The following is a 20,307-nucleotide window of genomic DNA, read 5'->3' as shown; positions in this document are numbered from 1 at the left end:
AATATAAATATATGTCATATTTTTACAATATTAGAAAACTATGCATCACGTCCTTTACACTTCACAAATGCATGTTACTTGGTGTATCCCATAAAATCCCAACAAAATACATTTAAGTTTATGAGTGTAACATGAAAAAAATGTGGACAAGTTCACAGGGTATGAATACTTTAGTCAAAGCACTGTATGTGAGCTTCTGTGCTCCTCTTTGCTTGTGGTTTCTTGCTCTGCAATTCCCTCAAGCTTATGAATTAAAGAACCAATTGTAACTAATTGTAATGTATGACCATTTATTTTCTATAACAGGTCAGCCACCACAATGTCAGTATTCTTGCAAAGCCAAGGTAACGCTTAAAAATTCCATTTCAAAAAGAAAGAAAAATATTTTATTTAAAACTGTGACAAATGTCAATCACATATAAGAAACAAACATACAAACACCATATACAGGGTAATTATTTTATCCACTGTGGGAAAACAAAGAATGTCATTCAGTGCTGTCTTGGCTCTTATTTCTTGTTTTCTCATTTCTATTTCGAATTAATATCTGTACCACCTGGTTAATGTCTATTCCTAAAAAAAAATAAAAATAGTTTATATTGTTATACAACAATATAAGATCATCCAGAAGCAACAAAATATGCAATTTGGAGAATCAGTGCACAGTTACAGTGTCAAATTATTGTCTCAATACACTATGAGCAATCATTATAACAGAACAGTGTAAAAGACTGAAGAAATCAATGACATAACATGTTCTAGATGCTGGTCATGATTGATCATGTCACGATGAAAATTAATGTTATTGCCATCATGATTGGTAAATATAGCATAGTGACTACTACCAAGAGTAGGGCCCTGTGAAAACTTCTTACTTACAATATTGTTTGTCATGAATTGAAAAAAAATTGTAGCCAGGAGAATTTCTAAATACTAATACATATTAGCAATGCAGAGGCGGACATACTGCCACTGCAGCTGATGCAACTGCAACGGTGCCCAGAGGTTGAGGGAGGCTCATGGGTACTGCCCATAGCGGCAGAGTATGCAGCCGCTATTGGGCCACTCAGTCTAGATTAGGGGCGGGAGTGAGAGGGGCCCAGTTTCATACCGCATCGGGCCCCACACACTCCCTTCCATAATCCTGTCGACTACCCAGAGCCAGGGAGAGAGCTGCACACAAATTGCAGGAGTTCAAAAAGGGGACGTGTCATGCAGGGAGAGACGCTGGCCAATGAACGCTTTCCCCTCCTGACTGATGTGAGCGCTCACTGGCTGCCGTCTCTGTCCTCCTGCATGGTGTATTCCAATGGTGAGTATTCACCTGTAGTCAGTGGTCCGGGGCACACAGCACACAGGGACAGCAGTGGAGGAAGAGCAGGACTTCTGTTGTATCCTCTGCTCCCTCCACTGTTCCATTCCCAGCAGCAGCTTCCCACAGAGAAGAGGTCAGGAGATGACGCTCACTGCACAGGACAGCACAACAGCAGGTGGCTGATATCAGTCCTCTCTGCCGTGTCCCTATCCCCCATAATTGGTTCTGCAGCCCTCTCCCGCTGATCTCTGCACTATGAGGAAGACCTCCTCCAGGGCTCATCTGAACACTTGGTCATAGATTAGTATGTGTGTGTATGTATATGTGTGTGTGTATGTATGTACAGTATATATGTGTTTGTGTGTGTATGTATGTAAGGTATATGTGTAGGTCTGTGTGTGTGTGTGTGTGTGTACTTTATATGTATGTACAGTATGTATCTGCGTATGTACGGTGTATATACAGTGGGTACGGAAAGCATTCATACCCCTTTACATTTTTCAATCTTTGTTTCTTTGCAGCAATTTATTAAATACAAAAAAAAGTATTTTTTTTAACATTACACTCTGCACCACATCATTGACTGAAAAAAACAGAAATGTAGTAATTTTTGCAAATTTAATAAAAAATAAAAACTGAAATTTCTCTTACGCCTCATTGGGGGACACAGGACCATGGGTGTTATGCTGCTGCCACTAGGAGGACACTAAGTTAACACATAAAGAATAGCTCCTCCCCTGCAGTATACACCCTCCTGCTGGCTCTAAGTGAACCAGTTCTTGCTTAGTGTCTGTAGGAGGCACTTGGGTCTGCTTTCACACCCCACCGTTTTTATTTTCATTTTTTTTTTTTTTTTTTTTACCTTAACGGAGCGAATGGGGGCGACGGATCCTTTCTAGGTTCCGATCTCCCCCGAATCATCAACAGGCAAGTACGTGGAGCGTTCCTCGCGTATCCTTTCCTGAAACGTTGGATGCCATCCCTGAGCTCACCTTACGGGCGACGGTTCCTTCGCGTTCCGATCTCCCCCCTCCATAGCAGGCGACCACATGGAGTAGCCCTCCATCTACCTCTCCTGGAGCCAGGTGCACTGGCCCACCGCATCTACCGTGAGTACACTGCGGGAGCCGAGGCGCTGGGGGGTCCTGGTCCCCGGGGTATGGAAGGTCCGCACCTCTAACAGGGCATAAAGACCGGGTCTGTGGGTAGTCCACAGTGCGGCATCTCTATGAAGGAGCGTGGCTGAGTGATGGCACTAATAGCGGTCGCGATGCCACAACCGCAAGTTTTTAAAATTTAGTCCCCGGCTTTTCCCCTTCATATAGGCCTGAGTTTTTGTCACGTCCACCGGCAATTACCGCCGCCCATCTTTTCTAGCGATTCTCGTTCCCTGAGAAGCGCTCACAGATCTCGGCGGCCATCTTGGGACACCCACAGCGCTGATGCTGCAGCGCTGCTCCAGCTCTCCTAATCACAGCCTTCAGGACCATACATTGCGTACCTCCCCTGGGGACTCAAGACACAGGACCAGGGTAAGCTGCAGAACCATAGCTTAACCCTTCCCCTGCTAGTGAGCGCTCTCCTCAAGGCTATGTCTCAATCAAGGCCTCACAAAAAGTTTGAGGAAAACCCACACTGTATTCTTCGCTGCATGTACCTCTTGTAAGGTCTCATTACCCCGGGGTCACAATACTGCATTGTGCACAGCTTGTGAACCGGTGACTGTTCAGGAACCACCTGTTACCGATACCGAACCTAGTGAGCCTGGTCTCCATGTGTGGGCTACCTCCCTTACCCGGTCTATGGCATCCCTGGCAAAAGCGTTAGAATCGTTCCGAGACCCCTCCTCTAACCATGGCACTCTTACGGATGACGCGTCCGATCCTCAAAATCCCTCATACTCTAGGGGTCGTACCTTGCCAATGAGCTCTCGCTCTTCCAGGAAAAGGACTCATGCCATATCCCCAGACCATCACCGGGTTTCGGGTTCTGAGAGGTCCATTTCTCGTTCCCATTCCATTGGGGCTAGTAGAGAACCTGTTTCAGAGGACGATTATGACACGTCCCTAGATCAGGAATTTCCTCACGATCTGGAGACTCTTGACTCTCTGACTGAGTCAGTGAATAAGGGTTTGAAACTTGAGGAGGAACCTTTATCTAAAACGGATCATGCCGTGTCCTTTAAAAGGAGTAAAACGAGCTCATAGAGTGTTCGCCACTCATCCCGAATTTAAGGAAATCGTTGAATCTCACAGGATCCGTCCAGATAAACGATTCACAGGGCAGAAGCCTATGGAATCAAAGTATCCCTTTGACCAGGATCTAAGAAAAGATTGGTCGCAATCTCCCCTGGTAGATCCTACGGTATCACGCCTGGCTACTAAATCTATTTTATCCTCTTCAGAGGGCACCTCTATTAAAAACCCAACCGATCGTCAGATCGACAATATGGCGTGTTCAGCCTTTGAAGCCTCGGCGGCCGCACTCTTCCCATCTTTTGCCGCTACGTGGGTGGCTAAGGCTATGACCCATTGGGCTGAGGTTTTGTCGGCAGCAGTGCTGGATACTGATCTTCCTCCTGAGATAGTAGACCTCGCTACTCAAATAGCCAGAGCTGGAGATTTTGTAGTGACCGCGTCCCTGGATGCTGCTAACTGTGCTTCGCAAGCAGCAGCAAACGCCATCACCATCCGGAGGTCCTTATGGCTCAGGGACTGGCGTGCGGATTCTGCTTCCAAAAAGTCATTGACTTCTCTTCCATATCAGAGCGGTCGCCTTTTTTGGCGAAAAGCTCGACCAATTATTTTCCGACGCCACTGGAGGCAAGAGTAAATCTCTTCCACAACAGAGACCCTTTCGGCCCTTTCGGAACCAGCAGCAGCAGGCTCGGTCTCGATTTTTTCGCTTCAACTCAAATTGGTCCTCTACTTCCACTTCTTCTGGACCTGGCCAGGCACAACATAGGGATAGAGGTCCTCAGACCTCTTACAAACCTTCCCCTTCTTGGAGAGGCAGGAAGGATCCAGGAGGTCCAGACCGGGCAGGTCTCCCACACAATGACTCCCTGCGGTATCCGGAGGACACCCTCAAAGTAGGCGGCCGCCTGCTTTCCTTCAGCGACGTGTGGCTTTCGGTCGTTCACGACGAATGGGTCCGCCGGATACAAGATAGAATTCTCCTCTCTTCCACCAAATCGCTTTTTCCTGTCTTCTCCTCCCAGGGCAAAGGTATCCGAGTTCTTCCAGGCCTTAAGCTCTCTAAAAGAAGACGGGGTTATTATCCCGGTTCCTCAAAACGAAAGGTTTCAAGGTTTTTATTCAAACCTGTCCATTGTTCCAAAGAAGGACGGTACAGTACGACCCATACTGGACCTAAATTTGCTGAACAAGTTTGTCAGGGTGCGACGGTTCCGGATGGAATCGCTTCGTTCTGTCATCGCCTCCATGGAGAAAGGCGAGTTCCTGGCGTCGATAGACATCCAGGACGCGTACCTCCACATTCCTATATTACCTTCTCACCAAAGGTTTCTTCGCTTCGCAGTTCAGGAAGATCATTTTCAATTTGTTGCTCTGCCCTTCGGCCTTGCCACCGCTCCCAGGGTATTCACCAAGGTGATGGCGGCCGCCGTGGCCATCCTTCACTCCCGAGGTGTGGTGGTGCTACCGTATCTAGACGATATCATCAAAGGCCCCTCTTTCCGCACCAGCAAGGAGGCCATGAACATCACAATAGATACTCTTTCTTGCCTGGGTTGGAAGATAAACTTCAAAAAATCTTCCCCAGTACCGGCTCAGCTAATTTCCTTTCTAGGAATGATACTGGACTCGTTCCAGGGGTTGGTACTTCTTCCCCCGGAAAAGATCTCAGTCTTACAGTGGGAAGCTCAGAAGCTCTCTCAATCGCATACTCACTCTCTGCGTTTCAGTATGAGAGTCCTCGGCAGGATGGTAGAAGCTATGGAGGCGGTCCCATTCGTTCAACTACACCTCCGCCCCTTACAACATGCTCTCCTGGCTGTGTGGGACAGAAATCCGTTCTCTCTCGATCGTTGTTTCCTCCTTCCACAGCGAGTCAGACAGTCTCTCAGGTGGTGGACTTTGAAGTCCTCCCTGAATCAAGGGAAGTCTTTTCTCCCAGTACATTAGCTAGTTGTGACAACAGATGCCAGTCTTCTGGGCTGGGGAGCGGTGTTCCACCATCAACATCCTGGAAATACGGGCAATGAGGTTAGCTCTTCTCCAATTCCATCCCTTCCTGGTGGGTCGTCCCATCAGGATTCAGTCAGGCAATGCCACAGCTGTGGAATACATCAACCGGCAGGGGGGAACACGCAGCAAGGCAGCCATGACCGAGGTAGGCCACATTCTCTGTTGGGCCGAGGAAAACCGCTCAATGATTTCTGCGGTTCACATCCCGGGAGTGGAAAATTGGGAGGCAGATTTCCTCAGCCGTCAAAGGTCTCGACTCCGGAGAGTGGTCTCTCCATCCGGAGATCTTCCACCAGATCTGCTGTCGTTGGGGAACCCCGGACGGGGATCTGATGGCCTCACGGCTAAATTCCAAGGTTCCAGAAGTCATTGCTCGGTCCCACGAGCCAGCAGCCATCGGGGCAGATGCATCCGTTCACTCGTGGCATCAGTTACAGCTTCGGTGCATATTTCCTCCGCTTCCCTTACTGCAGAGAGTCATCAAGAAGATTAGAGCGGAGGGGGTACCAGTAATCCTGATTGCGCCAGATTGGCCGCGCAGGGCCTGGTATGCCGAACTAGTTCAACTAGTCGCCGATGTCCCCTGGCGATTCCCGAATCGCACAGACCTGTTGTCCCAGGGCCCCATTTACCACCAGAACTCCGAGGCCCTGTGTTTGACGGCATGGCCGTTGAGTCCTGGGTGCTAACACAAGCAGGCTTCTCTCAGAAAGTCATTTCTACCATGATCAGCACTAGAAAGCCTACGTCTATGCGTATTTATCATCGCATTAGGAAGACCTTCTCATGGTGCAAAGACCGAGGATGCTCTCCTCTTGAATTTTCCATTCTTTCCATCCTCGAATTCCATCAGTTGGGTTTGGATTTAGGTCTCGCCCTTAGTTCTCTTAAAGGGCAGATTTCAGCCTTGTCAGTCCTGTTCCAACGTAGAATTGCCAACAGATTACAGGTGAAGACATTCATTCAGGGAGTCTCCCATGTGGTGCCCCCCTATAAGATGCCGTTGGAACCATGGGACCTTAATTTGGTCCTCAGTTTTGCAGGAGGCTCCTTTTGAACCTCTGCAGGACGTTTCCCTGTCTTTTCTGTCATGGAAAGTTGCCTTCCTGGTTGCGGTTACGTCCATCTGACGAGTCTAAGAGCTGGAGGCTTTGTCTTGATAAAAAATGAGGAAAGGAACTTGACAAGATAAGGTGGTTTGAGAACATCCCCGTCTTTTCTACCGAAAGTTGTCTTGTCTTTTCATCTCAATGAGGAAATTGTCTTGCCTTCACTTTGCCCGGCACCAGTACATCGCATCGAGAAGGCTCTTCACACACTGGACTTAGTGAAAGCTCTTTGGAGATATGTCTCGTTAAGCTATCCAGGAGTCGTACCGAGTTAGAGGTCACCCCGTCCCAGCAGGGATTAAGGCTCATTCTACTTGGTCAGTGGGTGCGTCTTGGGCCATTCGGCACCAGGCTTCGATAGCACAAGTCTGCAGAGCTGCGACTTGGTCCAGCCTGCATACGTTTACAAAACATTACCATGTCCATTCTCAGACCTCAGCAGATGCATCCATCGGCAGACGAATTTTGCAGGCGGCAGTGCCGCATCTGTAACTTGTTGGTACAGGAGCAATTCCAGTTGGTTGTTCCCCACCCAGGGACTGCTTTAGGACGTCCCATGGTCCTGTGTCCCCCAATGAGGCGTAGGAGAAATAGGGATTTTTGTGTACTCACCGTAAAATCCTTTTCTCCGAGCCAATCATTGGGGGACACAGCACCCACCGTGTTAGCCTATTGGCTTTGTTTTTTTCTGTGTTGACTTGGTTTTGACATAGTTCATTGTTGTTAAATGTTAAGCTCCTACTGCTTTGTTACCGAACTGGTTCACTTAGAGCAAGCAGGAGGGTGTATACTGCAGAGGAGGAGCTATTATGTATGTGTTAACTTAGTGTCCTCCTAGTGGCAGCAACACAACACCCATGGTCCTGTGTCCCCCAATGATTGGCTCAGAGAAAAGGATTTTACGGTGAGTACACAAAAATCCCTATATCACATGGTCATAAGTATTCAGACCCTTTGCTAACACACTCATATTTAAGTCACATGCTGTCCATTTCCTTGTTATCCTCCTTGAGATGGTTCTACTCCTTCATTGGAGTCCAGCTGTTTTTAATTAAACTGATAGGACTTGATTTGAAAAGGCACACACCTGTCTATATAAGACCTCACAGCTCAGAGTGCATGTCAGGCCAAATGAGAATCATGAGGTCAAAGGAACTGGCCAAGGAGCTCACAGACAGAATTGTGGCAAGGAACAGATCTGGACAAGGTTACAATAGACGTTTGGCAGTACTCAAGGTTCCTAAGAGCACAGTGGCCTCCATACTACTTAAATAGAGGAAGTTTGGGACCGCCAGAAGTCTTCCTAGACTTGGCCATCCAGCCAAACTGAGCAACTGTGGGAGAAGAGCCTTGGTGAGTGGTAAAGAAGAACCCCAAGATCACTGTGGCTGAGCTCCACAGATGAAGTAGGGAGATGGGAGAAAGTTCCACAAAGTCAACTATCACTGCAGCCCTTCACCAGTCGGGACTTTATGGCATAGTGGCCGGACAGAAGCCTCTAAGTTCAAGACATATGAAAGCCCGCATAGAGTTTGCTAAAAAAAAAAAAAAAAACACATGAAGGACTCCCACACTAAGATTCTCTAGTCTGATGAGACGAAAATAGTCCTTTTAGTGATCATTCTAAGCGGTATGTGTGGAAAAAAACCAGGCACTGTTCATCACCTGCCAATACAATCCCAACAGTGAAACATGGTGGCAGCATCATGCTAAGAGTGTGATTTTCAGATGCAGGGACAAACCGACTGGTTGTCATTGAAGGAAACATGAATGTGGCCAAGTACAGAGATATCCTGGATGAAAACCTCCTCCAGAGTGCTCTGGACCTCAAACTTGGCAAAAGGTTCACATTCCAAAAAGACAATGACCCTAAGCACAGCGCTAAAATAACAAAGGGGTGGCTTCAGAACAACACTGTGACCATTCTTGACTGGGCCAGCCAGAGCCCTGACCTAAACCCAATTGAGCATCTCTGAAGAGACCCAAAAATGGCTGTCCTCCAACGTTCACCATCCAACCTGATGGAACTGGAGAGGATCTGCAAGGAAGAATGGCAGAGGATCCCCAAATCCAGGTGTGAAAAACTTGTTGCATCATTCCCAAGAAGACTCATGGCTGATGAACGTTTTTGATTAACCAAATGGCTGCAATGAAACAAAGAATGAAAAATTTAAAGGGGTATGAATGCTTTCCGTACCCACTGTATATGTCAAGTATATGTGTGTGTATCTGTGTATGTATGTATGGTATATGTGTATGTCTATGTGTGTATGCCTGTACAGTATGTGTATGTATGTACGGTATACGTATAAACAGACAGTATGTGTGTGTAACTATGTATGGTATATTTGAATGTATATCTACATAAATCGGCGCAAGGCAACGAACTGCGCCTGCGCTAGTGACATTCACGTCACCGCTATACCCGCACATGCGCAGTAACAGCCACAACTGCACACACTACCCGCTCTACTTCACCGCACTCCCTATTCGATAGCATCAGGCCTATTTCTAGTATGGTATATGTGTGTGTCTATGCATGCATGTACGGTATATGTGTATGTTTATGTGTACGGTATGTGTATACTATTGGCGCATGTAACTGTATGTACAGTATGTGTATGTGTATCTGTGTGTATGAATGTACAGTATATGTATATGTATGTATGTACGGTGTGTGTATGTATGTACATGTGTCTGTATGTATTGTGTATGTACGGTGTGTGTGTGTTCACTGGGGATTTGACCACTGGGCCTCCCAGAGATTCTGAGAACAGGGCACTGCAGTCTTGTCCTGGATGGAGCAGAATTGTGCATGCTCAGCCTCTCCTCTATTCATTATCTATAGATCTGTTGAGCGCATCGCTCGGCTATTTCCATCAGTTCTATAGACAATGAATAGAGCAGATATCAGACATATAATATATACATGGTCAGGCTCTGCCGGTTCCAGCAGTTATCATATAACCAAGAGGATGCGCTCTGCACACTTGCTGTCGTGTCAACTAGAGAGTCAGCCATGTCTGCAGTGTTCTATTCACTAACATAGCTGATGCTAGTTGTCACCTGACTGCAAGTCTGACTGCGCTGGAGCCAGCAGAACTGAATGCTAGCGGATATATATTTTATTTATTACGCACATACAGTATATATATCTCCATCTCAGTGAAAAAATATAAATACATTTTTAGAGGTGTGGGGGGGCCCCAAATAGAACTTTTGCTGCAGGGCATGGTCATTACTATGTACGCCCATGCTTGTAGGACAGTAATAATGAGGGTGATCTGCCTCGTTTCTCTGAGCCCGAGGCTCCAAGGGTCCCATTGTCAGATTGCTCTCATCATGAGCAGCGTACCAGGCAGGGAGGCGGGCCCAGACACATTTCTAAGGCTACGTTCACATTTGCGTTGTTGTGTGTTGCGTCGGCGACGCATCGGCGACGCAACGCACAACGCATGCAAAACGCATGCAAAACGCATGCAAAACGCATTGTTTTGTGACGCATGCGTCCTTTTTTTGCATGATTTTGGATGCAAAAAAAATGCAACTTGCTGCGTCCTCTGTGCCCTGACGCGTGAGCCCAAAAAGACTCATGTGTCACAAAACGCAGCACAACGCATGTCCATGCGTCCCCATGTTAAATATAGGGGCACATGACGCATGCGGCGACGCTGCGGCGCACAACGCTAATGTGAACGTAGCCTTACACAGGGGCCCCAAGCTATTAGTGTCTGCCACTGTAGCAATGTACTGTGCAAAAGCAATAAATCAGTGGAGGAGCTCAGAAGCAGCCAACAGTTACAAACTCCCCTCACTGGAAGTAACTCACTGATTCTTAGCTGATCTCATTCTCATGATATTAAAATAAATGCAGTCTGTGCCATTTAGTACATCCAATTGTATGAACAATTTGTGCAGCACCGAAATCCCCGAATATTCTTTTACGTGTGAACAACTGACTTGCTAGGAATTATAGATTCACTGAATTATTTTTCCTAAACAAAATGTATTTTGGTTCCGCAAATTCATTTTTTGGCAAAACCTAGGAAAGGTTAAAAAATGCATTTTTTTTTAAAGGGAACCTGTCACCCCAAAATTTGAGTATGAGCCGTGGCCACCAGCATCAGGGGCTTATCTACAGCATTCTGTAATGCTGTAGATAAGCCCCCAATGTATCCTGAAAGGTAAGAAAAAAGAGTTAGATTATACTCACCCAGGGGTGGTCCCGCTGCGGTCCGGGTCCAATGGGCGTCGCGGTCCAGCGCCTCCTATCTTCATACGATGACGTCCTCTTCTTGTCTTCATGCTGCGGCTCCGGCGCAGGCGTACTTTGTCTGTCCTGTTGAGGGAGGAGCAAAGTACTGCAGTGCACAGGCGCCGGGAAAGGTCAGAGTGGCCCAGCACCTGTGCACTGCAGTACTTTGCTCTGCCCTCAACAGGGCAGACAAAGTACGCCTGCGCCGGGGCTCCAGCGTGAAGACAAGAAGAGGACGTCATCGTATGAAGATGGGAGGGACCGGACAGCAACACCCATCGGACTCAAATCGGGACCGCCCCTGGGTGAGTATAATCTAACTTGTTTTTCTTATCTTTCAGGTTACATCGGGGGCTTATCTACAGCATTACAGAATGTTGTAGATAAGCCCCTGATGCCGGTGGCCGCAGCTCATTCTCGAATTTTGGGGTGACAGATTCCCTTTAAAAAAGCATATCAGATAAATCCTGGCACTGTCTGCACTCCTGGCACTGCCTGCACTGAACAGTGTCAGACTGTAGGGATATACCCTATTAGCAAGGGCAATGATAACACCCAGGTGTGTTCTTCATAGACTTCTATGCAGAACAATTATATAATACAGAGTTCTAAGAAAAAAATGCTCGAACTTTTATGTTAGGGGGAATTTAGGTATTTACCAAAACAATGTCTGGAAACCTCCCTGTCATTTCTAAAGGGAACATTCCATCTCAGAATTGACTATGTGACGTTAGGGCACACTAGGACTTTGTATAACTTTTTCAGGTCCATGTTGTATTTCACAGGCAGCAGTAAAAAGGAGCCACTCAGTCGCTCTACACACCTGCTCCATTCCAGTCATCCAGCCTGGGATCAGCTGAACATCAGACAAGCGAACAATGGCCATGATTGGAAGAACAGTTATCATTGCTCTGTTCTGCGTCACACCCGGACAGCTGCTACGGAGTGGGTATAGTGTGATTATTAGATTTTCTGCTTTTATCTTTCCAGAAAAAATATACCCTACATTGAAAAAAGGTGAGAAGCCCTAGAGTGTCCTAACTTCACTTAATGGCCATGACATGGTGACAGGTTCTTTTTAAAGTAGAAGTAATTACAGTCAAACCAAGACTTACATTTTTGCAAACAATAATATTCTGTGTTTTTAAATCCCAAAACTCACGTAAAATGATTAACTTAGAAATTCTAAAAAAAACCCCTCTGCTTTACCTTTAAGGACTGGTTTTGTATCCGCAAATTTAGCAACCTCTGCTATCAGCTCTGAAATCTGCATGTTCTTTTTTCCACCAAATGATATACCAGCAGCAGCATGCCTGTGGCTTGTAGAAGTAGGGAGATTCAAGTAATCAATTCTTGGTTTATTTGCAGCAGGATCAAATTTGGAGTCCTCCTCTTCAGACAAGAACAAACAGCTAGATGGCGGTTGATCTTTGCCGAACTCTGACACAGAACAGTGACTCTGAACCTTTGTTGGGCCTTGTGAAACATAAAAATAAGGAAATTACCCAAACTTTAGGTATACTTTCGCATTGTTGGTTATGTGCTATTTAATAATAATAATAATAATAATCATCTTTATTTATATAGCGCCAACATATTCCGCAGCGCTTTACAGTTTAACAGTTTCAAACACAACAGTCATAGGTAACAACGTTAACAATACAGTAATAAAGCAAAATAAGACGACCCTGCTTGTGAGAGCTTATAATCTACATTGTATTTACAATGTTCTTTAAAGTTAAAGGGGTTTTCCGATACCTTAACGCACCACTCTAGCTTTTTTTTTTATTGCACTTCTGGAGTGGTGCTTTAAATGTAATTCTCCTGCCCCCTTGCAGCGGACCCAAGTTAAGATGGCGACTACACAGGTGCAGTAATACCGATGAGGCAGCCAGCCTACAGTCAGGGATTGGCCGCTTGGTACACCAGTGCAAACAAAAAATAATCTGTATGTGGCATGTTCACACAGAAAATGCAGAGCATATGGCTCAAAGCCTATTAATGACGCCCTATAGTGGGCTAACCAGTGCTGACTAGAATGCATCCCGTGTGAACAGAGGCCACAGTTTACCGAGCCATCTGGGCCCAGCTGCACCCTGAAAAATATATAAAGCACCATCTTAACTTGGGTCCACTGCACCTTGATAGTGCATTTGTTTAGAGGCCTGGACAGGTAAGCACTTTTGCCTGTGTATTGGTGTTTTTTTGACAGTCAGAGGAGAGCAGCTTAGATCATCTCCGTCACTAATGACATTCTGTCTCTCAACCAGCCTGCTGAGTGAACGTCAATGATTACATTCCGTTTGGGAGACATACCTATGCATGTTGCGCATTTCAAGCTAAACATTAGTGGAAATAAAAAAAATAAAACAATCAATCTTCAGTCAGGCTACCAATGAAATAGTAAGGAATTTCAAATAAGAATCAATTAAAAAATGCTACATTTTTAAAAGTTGTTATTAAGACGTACCTTAACCCCTTACCGACATCAGGGGCAATAGTACGCCGCTGTCGGACACCCTCCCTTTGATGCGGGCTCCGGCGGTGAGCCCACATCTTTCCGGGGACATGTCAGCTGTTCTGCGCGGCCGGAAGTTCTCGCACCGCTGACCCCCGTCACATGATCGGGGGTCATCTGTGCATTGCCATAACAACCAGAGGTCTCCCTGAGACCCGATTGCTTTGACCGCCACCCTGTGGTCGGCGTTTAAAGCAACAATGCATTTCTGCTACATAGAGGTGATCTGTACTTCACCTCTATGTAGCAGAGGCGATCGTGTAGTGCATGCTTCTAGCCTCCTATGGAGGATATTGAAGCATGCCAAAAAATTTAAAAAAAAAGTATTTAAAAATATAAAAAAAATAACAAAAATATATAAAAGTTCAAATTACCCCCCTTTTGCCCCAATCAAAATAAAACAAAATAGAGCAAAGTGTATGCATGAGAAATGGGATCACCACAACAGTTTAAAATTTATGCAAAAAACATCTTTATTTTAGGAAACAAACACAACAACATAAAAACATTTAAAAACCCCAAAATATGACCTGGGGTAAAGGGTCCATATAGATACCAGATAAATGCTATAATATTGCACACAACATTAAACAGCCTATGCACATTAATGTACAGATAACCAAACCACTATTCCCAGCATATGGGCGTTATATAATACAGTATGATATTACACATCAAGTTATACACTCTTAAATAGAGGTTAACACTCCATACCATACCCCATGTATGAGGAACTAACAAGGAAAATGGTGAATGGAATACAAAATATACTAGACACCAAGCAGATCCCTAGACCCTGCTGTGCACTGACCTAAGTCTTACCCTACCTAGCAGGCAGGCTGTACAAGGTTCCCGGGGTGGTGGGTTTAGTGGATTTCAATCAGGCTGTTCTGTTTGCTGAGACCCACGCGTATCGACGCCTGCGGCGTCTTCCTCAGGGTCAATATAACACAAGTGCTATGTTCCCTAACTTATATAGCTAAATAATTTCTTTTAACACCTACCAGGTGTGAGCAGCAGTGTCAGCCATAACGAGCTCTTCTCAGCGTGTCAGAAGTTCTAGTACACAAGTGCGCCGGCGTTCGTCATTATCATGTAACTGCAACAGTAACCAGCGCGTGCGTACTCAATAGTTTCACGCCGCCCGTCTCAATGGAGACTCAGCGATACCAAATGGCGCTGCCCAGTATACAATGCGCCTGTGCACCTGAGCGCCTAGGTATAACTGGCGATTCTGATCACATAGTAGAATAAGTGCCAAATGGTGCTAGTAGTCATAGTGGTGGCGCTAGACCCAGAGAGCGCCTAAATTAGCAACATACCAGTTAACCTTACAAGCCCAGCCGAGCACGGGTTCGATCCCATTTACAATAACCATATAGTGCCACACAAAAAAATAACTCAAAACCTAGTGAACAGAGGGTAAAGTAACAAGGGCTCAAATCTCCCTAATATGATCATATATGCAAAACAAGCCTATATGGTCATAGAGTATGTATGCGCATACATTTTATTTTATTTTAAGGTGTGAGACACTCCACCCTAATAGAAGGACTGGAGAATCTCCCTACCCTCAGACCCCACCTGGGTCTTCAAATCAAGTCTTGACAAACTACTGAATAATGCCTATGTCCATAACATCATTAACAAGAGGGAGCTTGACTTTTTAACAGTCAAAAACCCGGTGGTTCCTACATTTTATATGTTACCTAAGGTACATAAATCTATGATGGAACCACCGGGCAGACCGATAGTTTCAGGGATCGGTGGGCTCTATGAAAAGGCTTGTATCTATCTGGACTTCTATTTGCAGCCCATTGTTCTTAAATTGGACTCATATATACGTGACTCCTCGTTCCTGATACAGCAGTTGGACCCCCTTATCCTACCAGAAAACATCATCCTTGCTACAATGGATGTCGAAGCATTGTACACTACCATCAAGCACGACCTAGGTATTTCAGCAATTGGGTATTTCCTAGACAAGTTTACAACAGGGAGTAGGGGGCATGACTCGTTCATTTTGGATCTACTTAAGGTGGTCCTCGAGAAGAGCTACTTTACCTTTGATAGGGTGTTTTACAAACAAGTGGCTGGAACAGCTATGGGGGCTAGGTGTGCGCCCCCATATGCAAATCTTTTTATGGGGTGGTGGGAGGAGACTCAAGTAACCAAGAATCAGCACTTTCAACAAAACGTCCTAAAGTGGTATCGTTTTATCGATGACATTATTGTTTTGTGGACAGGTACGGTGGAAACATTGGAAGAGTTTGTTGGTGAACTGAATACAAACCAATGTAACATTCGATTGACACCCTGCTTCTCTAGAAGTTCGGTGGACTTCTTGGACTTGAAAATTACAGTTAAGGATAACCGGATTAACACCACCTTATTCGGGGAAAAGACCGCCACCAATAATGTCTTGCATTACTCCAGCTTCTACCCGGGACATCTCCGCAATAGCATCCCAAAGGGACAGTTCCTCCGTGTGAGAAGAAATTGTAGTACCACAGCAGATTTCCTCAGTGAATCGAGACAGCTCACGAATCGCTTCCACGAACGCGGATATCCACGGAGGGTTATTTCAAGGGCCTTTGAACACTCAAGACAAAAACCAAGGGAACCAAGGGCTTAAAGCACAACAAAGAACTAATAAGGAACAAGTGAGTCTTATAACACGATTTAACAATCAGTGGGATGATGTGCAGCGCTTGATGGATTTGAACTGGGGGATCTTATTGAGCGATACGAAGTTGAGGGCAGTTGTCCCTAACAAACCGGGCATTGTGGCAAGAAGAGCGAGAAATCTTAAAGACCATTTATCTAGGAGCCACTTTAGAAGGCCCACATATAGAACTCGCTCAGGTAGTGCTGTACTCGGTTCATATCCATGTGGTGACTGTTCAATATGTCCCCTAATGTTGGCTGATACAGGTATCTCTGTTCCCTCCCTACCCTTTCGGGTTAAATCAAGATCGTACTTCAATTGTCGCACACGCAATTTAGTCTATGCTCTAATCTGTGGATGCAACAAGATATATGTTGGTCAAACTACTCAAGAATTGCCTCGCAGGGTGCAACAACATATCTCAAGTATATCCACGGCTAAAAGCGACAGTGACAAGGGCAAACAGCTGACCACTGTGGCTACCCATTTTTTAGAATATCATAGTGGTAGTCATAAGACCCTTCGTGTAATGGGATTAGAGGGGGTCACCCCTAACATTAGGGGGGGCAGATTGACAGATGAGTTATTAAGGAAAGAATCTCGTTGGATTTACGAGCTTAAGAGTCTAGTTCCAGGGGGCCTGAATGGTGAACTTTTATATACGGGATTCTACAGAAGATTATAGGCTCTTGACCTATACACCTCTTGTGGATGACAATGGGTATGAACTGGGATAGGTATAAAATTATTGCTGGTCACATGCAGACATATTTATTTGCTTTCTTTTTATTACAGGTTCTACAAGACAGGTTTTTGCACACATTTATCTACAAGACTCCTTTTTAAGGATGATTTGAGAGTATGGTTTCCCTAAGAAATGAAATGGAGATGGAACATTCACTGTTGGCTGGAGGCCTATAGGACAACTATTTACATCTTGTACAATGTAGTGCAAAAATATATATATCATTTATATATAAAAAAAATTGTAATAATTTTTTTTTTTTTTCTCCATCTACTGGTCTGTCCACCAACTTAGTTTATTATGTACCCTCTGCATATGTATACTCTGTGCGCTATTCATCATGGTTCTATACTGCAATATCCGTATCCCAGGTTCTAATACAGTCACCATACAGTGTCTCTTGGTAATGACCACATACTATAACTGCGTCAGTTCTAAAGTGTACTGGATACTTACTCTCCCCTATGGTCTGATGGGAGATTCTCCAGTCCTTCTATTAGGGTGGAGTATCTCACACCTTAAAATAAAATAAAATGTATGCGCATACATACTCTATGACCATATAGGCTTGTTTTGCATATATGATCATATTAGGGAGATTTGAGCCCTTGTTACTTTACCCTCTGTTCACTAGGTTTTGAGTTATTTTTTTGTGTGGCACTATATGGTTATTGTAAATGGGATCGAACCCGTGCTCGGCTGGGCTTGTAAGGTTAACTGGTATGTTGCTAATTTAGGCGCTCTCTGGGTCTAGCGCCACCACTATGACTACTAGCACCATTTGGCACTTATTCTACTATGTGATCAGAATCGCCAGTTATACCTAGGCGCTCAGGTGCACAGGCGTATTGTATACTGGGCAGCGCCATTTGGTATCGCTGAGTCTCCATTGAGACGGGCGGCGTGAAACTATTGAGTACGCACGCGCTGGTTACTGTTGCAGTTACATGATAATGACGAACGCCGGCGCACTTGTATACTAGAACTTCTGACACGCTGAGAAGAGCTCGTTATGGCTGACACTGCTGCTCACACCTGGTAGGTGTTAAAAGAAATTATTTAGCTATATAAGTTAGGGAACATAGCACTTGTGTTATATTGACCTTGAGGAAGACGCCGCAGGCGTCGATACGCGTGGGTCTCAGCCTGATTGAAATCCACTAAACCCACCACCCCGGGAACCTTGTAACAGCCTGCCTGCTAGGTAGGGTAAGACTTAGGGTACTGTCACACAGTGCAATTTTGATCGCTACGACGGTACGATTCGTGACGTTCTAGCGATATCGTTACGATATCGCAGTGTCTGACACGCAGCAGCGATCAGGGATCCTGCTGAGAATCGTACGTCATAGCAGATCGTTTGGAACTTTCTTTCGTCGCTTGATCACCCGCTGACATCGCTGGATCGTTGTGTGTGACAGCGATCCAGCGATGTGTTCGCTTGTAACCAGGGTAAACATCGGGTAACTAAGCGCAGGGCCGCGCTTAGTAACCCGATGTTTACCCTGTTTACCAGCGTAAACGTAAAAAAAACAAACAGTACATACTCACATTCCGGTGTCTGTCCTCCGGCGTCTCAGCTTCTCTCCACTGTGAGCGCCGGCCAGCCAGAAAGCGAGCACAGCGGTGACGTCTGACGTCACCGCTGTGCTTTCCGGCCGCTGTGCTTACACAGTGCAGAGAAGCAGAACGCCGGGGAACAGACACCGGAATGTAAGTATGTACTGTTTGTTTTTTTTACGTTTACGCTGGTAACCAGGGTAAACATCGGGTTACTAAGCGCGGCCCTGCGCTTAGTAACCCGATGTTTACCCTGGTTACCCGGGGACTTCGGCATCGCTCCAGCGCCGTGATTGCAACGCGTGACCGCAGTCTACGACGCTGGAGCGATAATCATACGATCGCTGCGACGTCACGGATCGTGCCGTCGTAGCGATCAAAATTGCTCTGTGTGACAGTACCCTTAGGTCAGTGCACAGCAGGGTCTAGGGATCTGCTTGGTGTCTAGTATATTTTGTATTCCATTCACCATTTTCCTTGTTAGTTCCTCATACATGGGGTATGGTATGGAGTGTTAACCTCTATTTAAGAGTGTATAACTTGTTGTGTAATATCATACTGTATTATATAACGCCCATATGCTGGGAATAGTGGTTTGGTTATCTGTACATTAATGTGCATAGGCTGTTTAATGTTGTGTGCAATATTATAGCATTTATCTGGTATCTATATGGACCCTTTACCCCAGGTCATATTTTGGGGTTTTTAAATGTTTTTATGTTGTTGTGTTTGTTTCCTAAAATAAAGATGTTTTTTGCATAAATTTTAAACTGTTGTGGTGATCCCATTTCTCATGCATACACTCTGCTCTATTTTGTTCCATTGTTGTTTGGTATGCAGTTGGTGATCCCCTTAAATGGTAAATTTTTGTAGATGGTGCCTGCTCAGCAGTGTTATTTTAATCAAAATAAAACAAAAAAATTTATCAAACCTACACATATTTGGTATTGCCAGGTTCAGAATCGCCCGATCTATCAATAAAACCAAAAGATTAACCTGATCGCTAAATGGCATAGCGAGAAAAAAAATCAGAAAGCCAGAATTCTGTTTTTTTGGTCGCCCCCCAACATTGCATTAAAATGCAATAACGGGTGATCAAAAAAAGTATCTACACCAAAATGATATCATTAAAAACGCCAGCTCGGCACGCAAAAAATAAGCCCTCACTCGACCCCAGATCACGAAAATTGGAGACGCTACGGGTATCGGGAAATGGCGCAATTTTATTTTATTTTTTGCAAACTTAGGAATTTTTTTTTATCACTTAGATCAGGGGTCAGGAACCTTTTTGGCTAAGAGAGCCGTAAACGCCACATATTTTGAAATATAATTCCGCGAGAGCCGTACAATATGTTTAAAGGGCCATTGACAGATCAATCGCTCCAATGTTCACTTAGTACAGCAAGGAATGCTCCTCCCTACTGTATAAAGCCACAACTGGACTGAAACAATGGTAATTAGCAGTAAAAAAAATTAAATAAATAACTTACATTGTGAGCTTGCGATGCATGACATCAGTCCAGCAGTCTGGCTTCTTCTTTTTCCTGCGCATGACTGGAAGCTGGCATTCTTCCCACCTGATGTTGAGAGAATGCCAGCTTTGAGGCATTCGCAGAAGAAAGAAGCTGGAATGTTGGACATGTCACACAACGCATTGTCAGTTATGTCAATTATCTATTTTATTATTTTACAGCGAATTATTGTTTAGGTCCAGCGGTGGCTTAGTGCAGCAGAGAGGAACACTCCTTTGTGTACTAAGTGACCGCAGTGTATATATACAGGACAGGAGGAGGGTACTGTACAGTGTATATATACAGGACAGGAGGAGGGTACTGTACAGTGTATATATACAGGACAGGAGGAGTGGTACTGTGCAGTGTATATATACAGGACAGGAGGAGTGGTACTGTGCAGTGTATATATACAGGA

At 45.2% G+C, this 20,307-nt stretch overlaps 1 protein-coding gene across 8 annotated transcripts in view; it reads right to left on the bottom strand.

The window, feature by feature from the left end:
* Window positions 1–363: 363 nt before the first annotated feature.
* Window positions 364–20,307, bottom strand: part of LOC143782318 (uncharacterized) — a 356,201-nt gene continuing 336,257 nt past the window's right edge. For all 8 annotated transcript variants that reach the window (XM_077269673.1, XM_077269669.1, XM_077269670.1 and 5 more), the window contains 2 exons: window positions 12,097–12,363; window positions 364–573 (listed from right to left, as the gene is read on the bottom strand). In XM_077269673.1, the coding sequence (XP_077125788.1) occupies window positions 488–573; window positions 12,097–12,363 (353 nt within the window). In that variant the 3' untranslated portion in view covers window positions 364–487. The remainder of the gene's footprint in view (window positions 574–12,096; window positions 12,364–20,307) is intronic.

Source organism: Ranitomeya variabilis, chromosome 6 (assembly GCF_051348905.1).
Source record: "Ranitomeya variabilis isolate aRanVar5 chromosome 6, aRanVar5.hap1, whole genome shotgun sequence".
NCBI lineage: Eukaryota > Metazoa > Chordata > Amphibia > Anura > Dendrobatidae > Ranitomeya > Ranitomeya variabilis.
Note: the sequence above shows the minus strand (reverse complement) of the source record. Positions and strands in the feature narration are given on the sequence as shown.